Source organism: Physeter macrocephalus, chromosome 9 (genome assembly GCF_002837175.3).
Source record: "Physeter macrocephalus isolate SW-GA chromosome 9, ASM283717v5, whole genome shotgun sequence".
Classification (NCBI taxonomy): domain Eukaryota; kingdom Metazoa; phylum Chordata; class Mammalia; order Artiodactyla; family Physeteridae; genus Physeter; species Physeter macrocephalus.
The window spans coordinates 15,200,244-15,212,361 of record NC_041222.1 but is presented as its reverse complement, the minus strand read 5'-3'; the positions used below and the strand labels follow the sequence as shown (position 1 = coordinate 15,212,361).

The following is a 12,118-nucleotide window of genomic DNA, read 5'->3' as shown; positions in this document are numbered from 1 at the left end:
CAAGACCAGTCACAGTGTCTGCAATCCGAGCATCAGAGATTCATTTGATGAGGAAAGGAACTTTAAAATATTTTTTGTCCTTAAGTGTCCTCCATGGAAATAGGAATCTCTGTGGAAGGATTGTGAGGCTGGGAAAGGTTCTGAGGTTCTTGAGATCAATTTCACTTTTCAGATCCAGCCTCTCCCCTGGTCACTATTTTTGTTTTAACTTAAACACTTTCTGATGTTTTGGTGTTGGAGAGCTGTGGAAATGATGCTTATGAATATGGAAGATTAAAAGGGAGGAAGTTATTTGTGTTGGTGGAGACAAACACACTTAGCTCAAGTTCTTTGTAAGTTGCTTAAGATGCTGGCACAGAGGGCTGTAGGTCAAGTTAAAGAGAATGCCCAGGGGAAAAGTTATCTGTAACATTCACTGGAGCCATGAGTCAGGGCAGGGAGCCTGGAGAACAGGGGAGTAGGTCAAAGAGGCCTCAGGACAACTTGGGAGGCAGAAATGCCACCCTAGGCAGAGGGTCTGACAGTTGGGACATACGGGCTTCTGACTGTCTTGTACGTCAGAGGTACATACAGTCCAAAGAGAGTGGGCTTCGAGCCAGTCATCTCCGTGGAAGGAGTGGGGGATGGCGGTGGGTGGGACATTCAAGGACTGCTGCTGCCTCTGAGTTTGGTAAGAAGTATTCTTACTCCCCTCCTGTCACTTATCTGCATTAAGTGGCTTGTTCTGACTTGTCCTGAAACCCATAACTCCCTCAAGAAAACTTGTGTATGCCCTGGCCTCTCCTCCTTCATAACAACCAACATCTTTCACAGAAGTCCAGAGGCCTCCTCTGCTGCCCATTGATTACCATGATAGATAGATAGCCATGTAGCCAAGTGTGTGACTCTACAGGGAAACTGGGAAATATCCATGTGGTTTGTGAAATTCAAACTCATAGCAGCTGATCCCTTCAACCAGGGGTTGGAAAGGGGCAAATATGGCCCTCTGAGCCATAGGATTATTTAAAAATTTTTAGTAGTCATTCACCACTTTCTTGGGGGAGATTTTATACAAAAATAAAGATTTTGTGTTTGTTTCCCTTGAGAAAATTGAGAAGTTCTAGACACACCAGACCTATATTCCTACATGGTGGTAGTTGGCTGGGGCTGAGTAGAGGGTACCACTTCCAGATGGAGTGTGGTCCCCACGGTTGGTCCTAGTCCCCACGGTTCCCTGTTGTCCCTCTACCCGGCCCTCTTTACTCATTTAAAATACATGCCTGGTCTTTTGTGAGCTGAGTTGAAAAACTCACCTGAAACTATCCTTGGCTAGCATCTTAGGTAAAATGGCACAGAAGATAGAAAAGGAGTGGGGAGGGCTGTAAAAAAAAAAAAAGATTACCCTGGGCTTCCCTGGTGGCGCAGCGGTTGAGAGTCCGCCTGCCGATGCAGGGGACACGGGTTCGTGCCCCGGTCCGGGAGGATCCCGCATGCCGCGGAGCGGCTGGGCCCGTGGGCCGTGGCCGCTGGGCCTGCGCGTCCGGAGCCTGTGCTCCGCAGCGGGAGAGGCCGCAGCGGTGAGAGGCCCGCGTACCGCAAAAAAAAAAAAAAAAAAAAAAAAAAAAAAAAGATGACCCTATTTCAGATGGTTAACTGAGACACTGACTCCCTGCAGGCCACAAATCTTAGCCTGACCCAGACTTGGACTTTCTCACTGACTCAGGTTCACTGCCCAGTTCGGCATTTCACTGGTGTCATACTCATTGGGCAAACACTGGAGATGTAAGTGGGAAGCATTCTCTCTCACTCATTAGAAAGAGACCAGGGTGTACTTGCATTTTTCCTAAACAGTCTGAGAGGTGCAGGACCAAGAATAGTAGGTCTGGGAAGCAAGAAGGGAAGCTGCTCTGGTCCCGTACTTTTCCTCAGCTTCTGCTCCCCAAATCTGTGCCCCCAGGGACTGCTCACACATCCAGCATGGCTGGGAGAGAGACAGCCAGAAGAGCGTGGAGGTGCCACTGCACTCTCTCTTTCCTGAGGTTTGGACCTCAACCCAGCAGTACCCCCTGCTGTTTTCATGGTGCAGTATGTTTGTAGGGGTAGAGGGGAAAAAAGTGGATATGGAAGAATGTGGATTCTGGAAATCCGAGAAAGTACAACAATACTGTTACTTACCTTTTCTTTAAAAATAGGCCATGTTCATGTTTGGCTTTTCAACGTGAAATCTGGTGGGTGTAGCTGCCTTGAGTGGAATGGAAGTAAATTTGTTGGGTTTGAGGAGGTCAAGAAACTATGATGAAAGGGTTTGCATAAGACATTCACATGATATGAGGATGATACCAGCCTACAGAGGTTTGAGGCGTGTCAGTGAGTGTAACTGACAAAGGTGTTGGAAGGGAAAGGTTGGTGCAGTTCACTTGGCTCAAAGGAGAACATTTAAAAACTATCTGCGAATGGAGATTTAACAGGGGACAAATGGCGACTGGTAGCTAGGAGGATGCCTGGACTAACTTACTGATCTCTCTTATGATGGAACGTTTGCTACCTGAAAATCAAATGATTTCTTATTGGGAGTATCTTACCTAGTTCTTTAGATTAACATATAACCAAAAATACAACATTTGAATAATCAGTTGTATCACTTATTTTTCCCCTGAGTCTTCTGATACTGTACTTTCACAGCAATCCAGATTGGCAGAGAATTAAATTGCATTGGTTCCTCAGATATTACTTCTCTCCTGACCTCTCTGCATAGCTCTCCTGGGAGCAGTTTAATGCGTTTCATAGGTCACACAACAAAGTACAAGGTGGTCCCAGCCCAGAGGGAAATGAGGATCAGCCGCTCGTTTGTTGAGGTCAGAATCCCCTGGTGGCACCTCTAGGCTGCTCTTGAATGCTCTGTCTCAGTTGGTCTTATCTTTCAGTGAGTCATTCGAGCCGTGAGAATGAGGCTTGGTGCCTTTCTCTTACCCACACATTCTGTGTCCTGGCGTATTTCTTGACTCTTTCCTTTCCATGCCAACTATGGCTGCCCTAATTTAAGACCTTATCATCTCTTGTCTGAACTGTGGCAGCAGGCTTCTAACTAGCTGTCCATCCTAAACTAAGAGACCCTGAGTGTCTCCAGTTACAGTGCTCTGCTTGTGATTTGGAGGTAAGAAGGGATGTTGTGTTTGCCAACGTCATCCTGTCCCTTAGTTAAGCTTCTGCAGGCAAAGTCCTCTAGTGACCTTCTCCAGCCTCAACTTTTAACCACCTCCTTCAGGACCACAACTCCAGGGGGCACCATTATACTGTGTTGTATGTAAGTGGGGCCTCTGGAGTGAAGTGATATTGTGGTCCTTCTCTTTGCCTCCTACTCCAGCAAATGCCAGAAATATGTAGACATCACCCTGCTGATTCCTGTTTCTTTGTCTTTGATTTTTCTGGTCCCTCTTTCTGAAACATCTTCTCACTACTTTTCCTACCTCTTTGGACACACAGACACACCAAGATACACACAAACTTGTGCACCCAGGCACACTTCTGGTTAAATGTTATTCATCCTTAAAGACATAGCCCAAGCATCAACTTCTCCAGCAAGATTTTCCTATTTCTCTACTACGCCTCACCTTTGTAATCACACTTAAAACATTGTATTTCAATTTTGATTATATATATGCCTTTCCTCCATGAAATTGTGAGCTCTTTAAGGGGCAGACACCATGTCTCATGCATCACTGTAGTCCCAGTTCCTACGACAGTATCTCTCCCCTAACCCTTGTTAACACTGCTCTCTGCAGGTCAGATTTCCCATCCTAAGGCTGACCCATTCCCAGGGTCACTGAGAGTGGGACTGCCTCCTTCCTTCACTGGAAACCCTGCCCTACTTACAGGAATGGAATTCTGTCCTGTGGACCCCTGAAAGATGCTAAACATAATATGTGGCCCCACACATATTCCCAAAGTCTAGGTTTATTGAGTATTGATATCATAGGGGAATCATCGAAATCTAGACCAAGTTGTACCACCTAGAGCATTATCTAGTTCCTTTACAAAACTTTTCCGGCATCAAAGGAAGAGAAGACAGATCTGCACACTTTCCTGCCTATCGTGTGGTGTGTGTGTGTGTGTGTGTGTGTGTGTGTGTGTGTGTGTGTGTGTGAGTCATGTCTCTGATTCCTTAGATGGCAACATATATACACAAACAAACAATACTATACAGGCGTAGGGTAGTCAATGCATACTTAGAGAAAGATGCATTTCTTTGGGAACCATCAGCTGTGAAGACTTGGATCTGACAAAAGATACATCCAAGAAAGTACAACTTCTTGAGGTCTTGCTTAAGAGGAATTTTCTCATTATTTTAATTCAACAAATATTTATTAAGAGGCTACTATGTGCTAGGCACTGTTCTAGGGGACATATGAGTGAACAAAATGGAAAAATAAATCCCTATCCCCATAGGACTTACAGTCTAATGGGTACTTGATTGCATTTGCATAAGTAAATGTTCTCCTCACATTTTTCCTAGAGCAAAAGAACATTCTACTTCAAAGATAAATCCAGGTTTCCAGCTCTCAGAAGAGAGAGATGGTTTCCATCTTTCTAATGATCCTCCTCAAAGCATATTCCAAAAAAACTTGAGGTCCATCTTGGGTGGTGCTACTTTTAGTGTTGACATTTAATGTTTGTATCAGGAGATGAAAGTATTTAATGATGATATATGTAAGCCTACCCTTAGAGATACCACCAAGTAACCAATTAGCTTCTCCAGCTTTATTCAGCAAAGGAGAGCTGATAAGATTATACTAAATTTAGTATTAATAGCCTTATAGCAATTGAACTTCATCTAGCTCTTCTGGCTCTCAGCTTAACCAGTGTGCAGTGTGTCTGGGTGACATTGGATTGGTTTCTCTCCCATGTGTGGTTAAGGGGCAGTTTTTCCTTGGCAAAGTCCCCTTGATGAGTCCATGGTGGCACTGGGTTATCTCTGAGAGGTCATTGTTCATCTTCCATCATAGGTCAGACTTGGCAGTGGTGAAATAAGTTTTCTTGCTACATCTGTACACGCATAATCATGGGCTGTTCTGAACACATACGTCATCTTGTGAGTGGATGAGAGGATTCTAAAAACAAAAAACAAATAGGCCTTTTCAGTTTTTTGAGCTAAAAGAAAACAATAAATGTGTGTTTCAACAAGGAAGATGATCCCAGGTCAATCATAGAAGTTTGTGTTGGCTGTTGGACTAGGTAACCCCCAGAATCCCTCCCATCGTCAATAGACTGTGATTGCAAGAATCATCCATGACTCCGAAGTCAATGCTATTGGTGTCTTGTCGGAGCAGACTCATAAATATAGAGAGAAATCAATAGAAGACTGTGAAGAAGAGAGATTACCTTTGCCCATGTTTAACCAAAGAAAAGAGCTCTTTGCGTGACATCCTTCCTGTCACGATCTGTGGGCTAATTTTACCCAGCATCAGTAGAATCACAAGAAGCTATTTGAAGTGCCATATTTTCAGAGAGAACTTATTAATGGTGGAAGAAGAGTGAGACATGAAGGCTAATAGTGAGTCCATGATGTTAATTCCAGCTCTGTAAACCAAGTTGGGGGGGGGTCTGCAGATCCATGCAGCTCTGTGAACTGTTTAATTATACCCACCCTACAAACATGAGCAGCTCCAGATGAACAAATACCCAGCTTCTGTGAGAGAGAGCTTTCTTTCCTACATCTCTCTAATAGTAACATTACTGACATGAAAGTAAAAGGGTAGAATGATCCTTGTTATAAAATATAAAAAGTACGTAAAGCTCCACAGGACATAATACTTCTAGGAGTATAGTTGAAATCCAGTAATGCCAAGCAAATTAAAAGACTAATGTTTTTATATTTTAATTATTTATCTAATGGTTTGCTTTGGGTTTGTGAATGTATTGGAATGGTACCTAGAACTTGACAAAGTGACTGTGCTTATTTTATTTTCTTCCTCCCCAGATAGACTTAAAATGATAATAATATCTCCATTTATCCAACACTGACAAGGAAGGAAAGTGAACATGAGCCCTGAATATACTTTCCAAGTAACTAAAATTTCAGCCTAGGCGAGATATAAAATTAACAACCTAATATACATGGAAAAATTTGCAAGTCCATTTAGTCTTTAACACAAATCGCTGAATATGATTATCCTATGATGGTCTCAGGAGCTACTGTGGTGTGTAGGGTTGCTTGTCGTACACTGAAGGATTCCAAACTGACATTTTTGTTATTTTGTTTTGTTGTCTTATGCCCATTTTCACACTTTTCTTCCTCACTTTTAGCTATAACTGCCTGAAGTAACACTTTTTCCTGTAACACTTTTTCCTGTTTCTCTCCATCCCCTTCTAATTGTGTGTTTTTATTTCTAGTAAACCAGAAAACCATTTAAGCAAATCTGCTCAGAATTATATCTAAAGTAGTCATATTAAGAGTTTGTTTTGAATTAGGAAACACTGAGATCCCAGTGTAGGCTATGGACACCCTACTCTCTATCCCTCACACACTCCCCAACTCATAATTCTGCCTATAATCTCAGGCAGATTTCTAAAGCCCATCATGATCCCCATGTTAAAAATTCCTGTTCTAAAGTTTATTAATTATACCTATATAAAAATCCTGGTAGATACTCTCTCAGAGCTGGTCATTCTCATTTTAGACCAGGAGGCTGAAGACTTTGGTTCTGTTAAGTTATTGACTTCCAAGTCAGTTAATATGTATTTGGTGTGTTGACAGTACCTGGTGAGCTCAGCTTAAATGAATAAACTCTTAGAGAATGTGTATCAATGAATCCACCTAGCCATACCCTGCTACTTTGTAGCTATACTATATATATATTACATATATATGCATATATATGTAAAATATTAAATGAATAAATTAATATATTATCTAGTGTAACATTCTCATTTAATCAATGAGAATAAACAAATTGATCATCTAAGCACCTATATCTGTATTGGTTTCACCTCTTCAAAGGAATAGTATGAAGATACATAAAGATGGCTGTTAAAATATTTGAGATTTCAGAGGAAAGTTACAGTGTAATGATGATGATAACTTATTATAGCTACTGTTTACTGAGAATCTACTAAGTACCAGGCACTGTGCTAGGCGATGTATACATATTGTATCTAACTTTCAAGCTAACCTTTAAAGATAAGTATTATTGTCCTCATTTTATAGGTAAAGAAACCTGAGACTAAAGTTAAGTAATAGGTTCAAAATCACAAAGCTAGTGAATGACCAAGCTGGAATTTTAATCAGTCTGTTTGACTCTAAAGCCTGTTATTTTTTTCCAAAAATTAAACATAGCAAACGATGTATTTGTAACTCTTAACAAAGTCTAAGCCAGCCCTATAAAATATATTAAATCTTGTTTTTCTAGTGCATTTTAAAATTGTAATAGTCAATCTACTAACTTCAAAGAACTTAGATGCACCTACAGTTCAATTTAACCTTTATCTTAAAGTTAAGAGATGCCCATTGAAAGGTTTTAGGCAAGGGGATTATATGATTAGATTTGTGTTCTTGGAAGATTGCTCTGGCTGTTCAGTTGAATGGCTTGGAACAAGATGGGACTGGAGGCCAGGAGGCCAGGAGGGAGGCTTTTTTATCTACAGCATGAGGATAGGGAGAAGTGGATGGCTCTGTGGCTATTCAGGAGGTAGCCTGGATCAATCTTGCTGACTGATGAGGTACAGCAAGTCAGGACAGTTGGGAATCAAAGACAATGCCCAGGTTTCTGTGAGGACACTTCCCTCTCTGTTGTTAGGATAGGTAGGCAGGGTATTAGGAGGAGATTTACAGGTGAAAATGATGAGTGAATTTTGGACATATTAGGTTTGAGGTGTTTGTGAAGATGTTACAGTGGCCTTCGGATATTCAGTTTTGAAATTTGAGAGTGATGTGGACTAGAGATTTAGTTTTGGAAGTGAGCACCATGTCAGTGGGTAAATAAAGCCACAGCAGTAGATGAAATTGCACAGGGAGGGTATGCACAGTGAGAAGTGCAGCGAGTTGAGGACAGACCCAGCAGAACGCCGACATTTAAGAGACAAGTAGCAGATAAGGGGTAGCTAGAGTCGATGCAGTGTGATGTCATAGAAGAAGTGCTTCAAAACAGGAGTGACCCTAGTATTGACCCAAAAGAAATGAAAACATATGTTCACACAAAGACCTCTACACAAATGTATATAGCAGTTCTGTTAGTATTTGACACAAAGTGGAAACAATGTAAATATCCATCAACTGGTGAATGGATAAATAAATTGTGGTGCCTCTGTACAGTGGAATACAATTCAGCAACGAAAAGGAACTGCCTATACACACAACAACATGGAGGACGCTCAGAAGTGTTTGCAAAGTGAGAGAAGCCAAACACAAAAGGCTACATACAGTTTGATTCCATTTATATGACATTCTGGAAAAAGCAACACCATGGGGACAAAAATCAAGTCAGTGGTTGCCAGCAGCCGGAGATGAGAGGAGGGGATTGCTATCAGGAGACTCAGAGGAACTGCTTGGGGTGATGGTAATGTTCTGTATTGTGACTACAGTGGTGGTTACATGACTGTATAATGTATCTGAACTCACAGACCTGTACACCTGGAAAGGGTGAATTCTACTGTTTGTAACTTCTGCCTCAATAAACCCAACTTAAAGTAAAAAATACAAAAAGGAGTGGTCAAAATGTCAAATGCTGGTCATAAGTCACACAGGAAGAGGACCGAGAGATGCCCATTGCATTCAGCATTGGTGACTCTATGGGGAGCAGGGTCAGTGGTACCCAGGAGGCAGAAGCTAGAATGCTGAGGATCAAGGAGTATGGCAGATATTGCTGGTTGTCCCCCAGTATCCATTTCCCCTTCTTTCATGGGAATGGAGCCCCTGACTTTTGGCTATGCTATGCTTTTGACTATGCGGACTGAAGACTGCTTTGCCCAGGCTCCCTGGAAACTGAATATGGTCATGTGAATTAATTCTGGCCAAAGAGATGTAAGTGAAAGTGTCCTGAGGCAGCTTCTGGGAGCCTTCCTTAAAAGGCAGCTGGTACGCTTCCTTTGCCTCTTCTGCTTTGCTTCTTCCACCTTTGTGCTGGTTGGGATGCAGACACGGTGGCTGGAGCCTAAGCAGCTAACTTGGATCATGAAATGACTTTAGGAAGGGACACCACAAATAAAAGAGCAACATTTTGGAGGAGTCTCGGTCTCTTAGCTCTTTGAGAGCTGCTAAACTGGTCCAGGACTCTGAACTTACAAGAGGTAGAAAGACAAACCTGTTTCCTGGTTAAGCCTCTTGATAACTCACAGCTGAACTTAATTATATATGCTACAAGGAGTAAATAGGAGGTAAGGGTGTAGAGATGGTGAGTATGGGCACTCCTTTAAAGAGGCTTGACTATGAAGGGGAAGAGTAAAGATAGGATGGTAGCTGCAGAGGGACATGGGCTGAGGGAGGGTTTTCTGATCTCCAAATTCACACTGGATTCTCTGAATGGAAACCTGGAGAAGATCTATAATCTCTTTCCACAAAATATCTCTGTGAATCTTCATTGGGTTTGACTTTGTGGCTCACTTTCCAGAGGGAAAGGAAGGGAGTGAATCTACCCAGAACGCTTTGCGCTGGTTTCCTTTCAGTCCCTTGAGTGTGTAGAGCTCTTCCCCAACTAGAGCCACCAGACAAGCTGATGGCTGGTTGGAATGCCCTTTCCCCTGTGGCTTGCATATCTTAGCCATTCCCCCTCTCAGGCCAGTCCCTTCAGGGCGGCTTTCCTGAACACCTTTCCTTAGCTGATCCACTTCCCTTTGATTCTCCATCAGAGTATTTTTTTAACTGCCATAATAAAATATAATTATTATATTATATTTACCCAGAATGTACAATTTAATGCTATATAGTAAATTCAAGAGTTGTGTAATCATCACAAATTAATTTAAAAACATTTATCACAGCATTTTACTACTTAATTTTTATAGCAATATCGTCAGCCTGTGATGATGTTTATTTTTTTCTTTCTCTGTGCTTTGTCCTTCTACATTAGCCTGTGAGCTCCACCAAGACAGGGACCGTGATGGCTATGCTTAGGGTTGCATCCTCAGCACCTAGCAGATACCTCCTCACAGAGGGGCCGGGCAGTAAGATACAATGAAAGCCTGAAGCTTGTCTCATCTACTCTTCACTGCAGCAGGTGCAGGGCCCCTGGATGGGGAGCCAGGTTCCCACTCGGGAAACCGTTAGGAGTAGAGGATTCTCAGAGGGGGTGTAGGGAGGGAATATATGCCCCAGGGAGGCTTATAACCGTGGGGTGGGGCACTGGTAATTTGGGAAAGCATATTCAGTATGTCTTGTTTTCAAAGAACCAATTAGGGAAAGTAACGCTGGGCAGTATCTTTCTGGCAGGCGGGAATACGCAGAACGTGGCGTGGGGTAGCCAAAGTGATGGAACACCGCATTAACGCGCCGCAGCGCAGCTGGAGTTTACCTTGGGAAACTCAGATGGATGCCCACTTAGCTGGCTCAGCTGCGTTTCCGAACCTGTGCCCAGCCTGTTGGGGGCAGTACTTGCTATTTGCAGAGGCCAGATGCTTCTTCCTCTTGCAACTTCCGAGCTGCAACCTTGCCAATGACTCGATCGTTTTCCTGCGCCCTGTGGGCTGTGCCACCCGCCGCAGCCGCGCACCTCCCCCTCCCACCGGTCCCCGGCGTCTCAGGGCCGCGCCGCCCGTCCCAGGGGAGCCGCCAGCGCACCTGGCGCCTCGGGCGCCGGGGCCCTGCGCGCTGGTGGCCACATCGCCCGGCGTGCAGCTGCCAGCGCGCTCCCTCCCCAAACACTTAAGTGGAGTGGCTTGTCTAGTGCCCAGCGAACAACACTATCCAATTGCTTCCCGTTTTATTCGCAGGCTGGGAGCTGAGAGAGCCTGAGCTTTCACTTTCAACCCTCAAGGGGAGGAGGGGGTTCGGGCGGGGAGGGGAGACGCTCCCGGCTCCACCTCGCGCGCCGCGCGACCAGAGCGCCCGGCTCCGGCAGAGGCGAGCAGCGCCGTAGAGCCCCTCAGCAGCGCGCCCGGCCTCCCGGAGCCCCGCGATGGAGTGAGTATCCCGCGCAGCACGCGCTGTTCGCTGCCTTCCCCTCCGTATGTTGCTATGGCGACCGAGGCAGCAGGCTGACCCCCGGCTCCGGTCCCGGTCCCGGATGAGTGTTTAATTTCAGTCGGGTGTGTACGCCTGGCGTTTCCATAGCAGCAGCCGCGGCGGCAGGAGCCAAGGGGTAGGAGCCCCGGGATGCGCGGTTTTGGCCGCTGCCCCTTGGCCAGCAGGGCCTCTGGAGGGGACGATGTTGCTGAGGAGAGAGGCACGTTCTAGGCTTCCCCGTCCCTGCCCCAAGCTTCCGCTACTCAGGGAGTTGGCCGCAATAGCCATTACTTCCGATTCCTAACCATGTCAGCGCTATTGGACTGCAGTTAAAAAAAAAAAAAAAAAAAGTGTGGGGGGGGTGTCACTGCGGATCAGAAGCAAATGTGGCTGGGTGTGAAGCGTGTAATGGAAGGATGATGAGTTAGTGGGTAATATGAGCCAGAGCTGCAATGCCCTGGCTACTAGAAACCATGAGGACCTCCAAATAATTGATTTGTTCCTGGGGTAATTGAGAAAAGAGACAGAACCCTAGGACTGGCAGCCGAGGGTTGAATTACAACGTTTGGTACGGTGGGCACGGCATGGGAGGGGTGGAGGAGGGGGCATGAAGGCAAGAGGGGCGTTAACCAGAGAAGACACAATAAAGGGCTCCCGTGCAGGTTCGGACTAGGGTTCCTCTCTCCTCTGCCTTTGCATCCCTGCGTTGCTTTTTGGTCACTCTCCCAGGTTGCCGCCGCAGCAAAGCCACTCTGACAGGCGACAGGCTCCAAGAAGGGGTCATTTTGGGAGCCAGCTATTAGATACCTGCTCACTTGGTCAGCTTCTCCTCCTCCTTTCTCTTCCCACGGATACTCCCTGACACTGACGCTGTATGAAATCATATTTCAGCCTGGAGATAATGTCCTGTTTTCAGGTATCAGGACTTTCATGCCAACCCCATAAACCCTAGATGCAGCTTTTATCCCCCCCCCCCCATATCTGATT

General features: G+C 44.8%; 1 protein-coding gene across 1 annotated transcript in view; it reads left to right on the top strand.

The window, feature by feature from the left end:
* Nucleotides 1-10,951: 10,951 nt before the first annotated feature.
* The window catches only part of PALM2AKAP2 (PALM2 and AKAP2 fusion), a 499,300-nt gene continuing 498,133 nt past the window's right edge, over nucleotides 10,952-12,118 (top strand). The window contains exon 1 of the mRNA XM_028493676.2: nucleotides 10,952-11,089. Coding sequence (XP_028349477.1) covers nucleotides 11,085-11,089 — 5 coding nt within the window. The 5' untranslated portion in view covers nucleotides 10,952-11,084. The remainder of the gene's footprint in view (nucleotides 11,090-12,118) is intronic.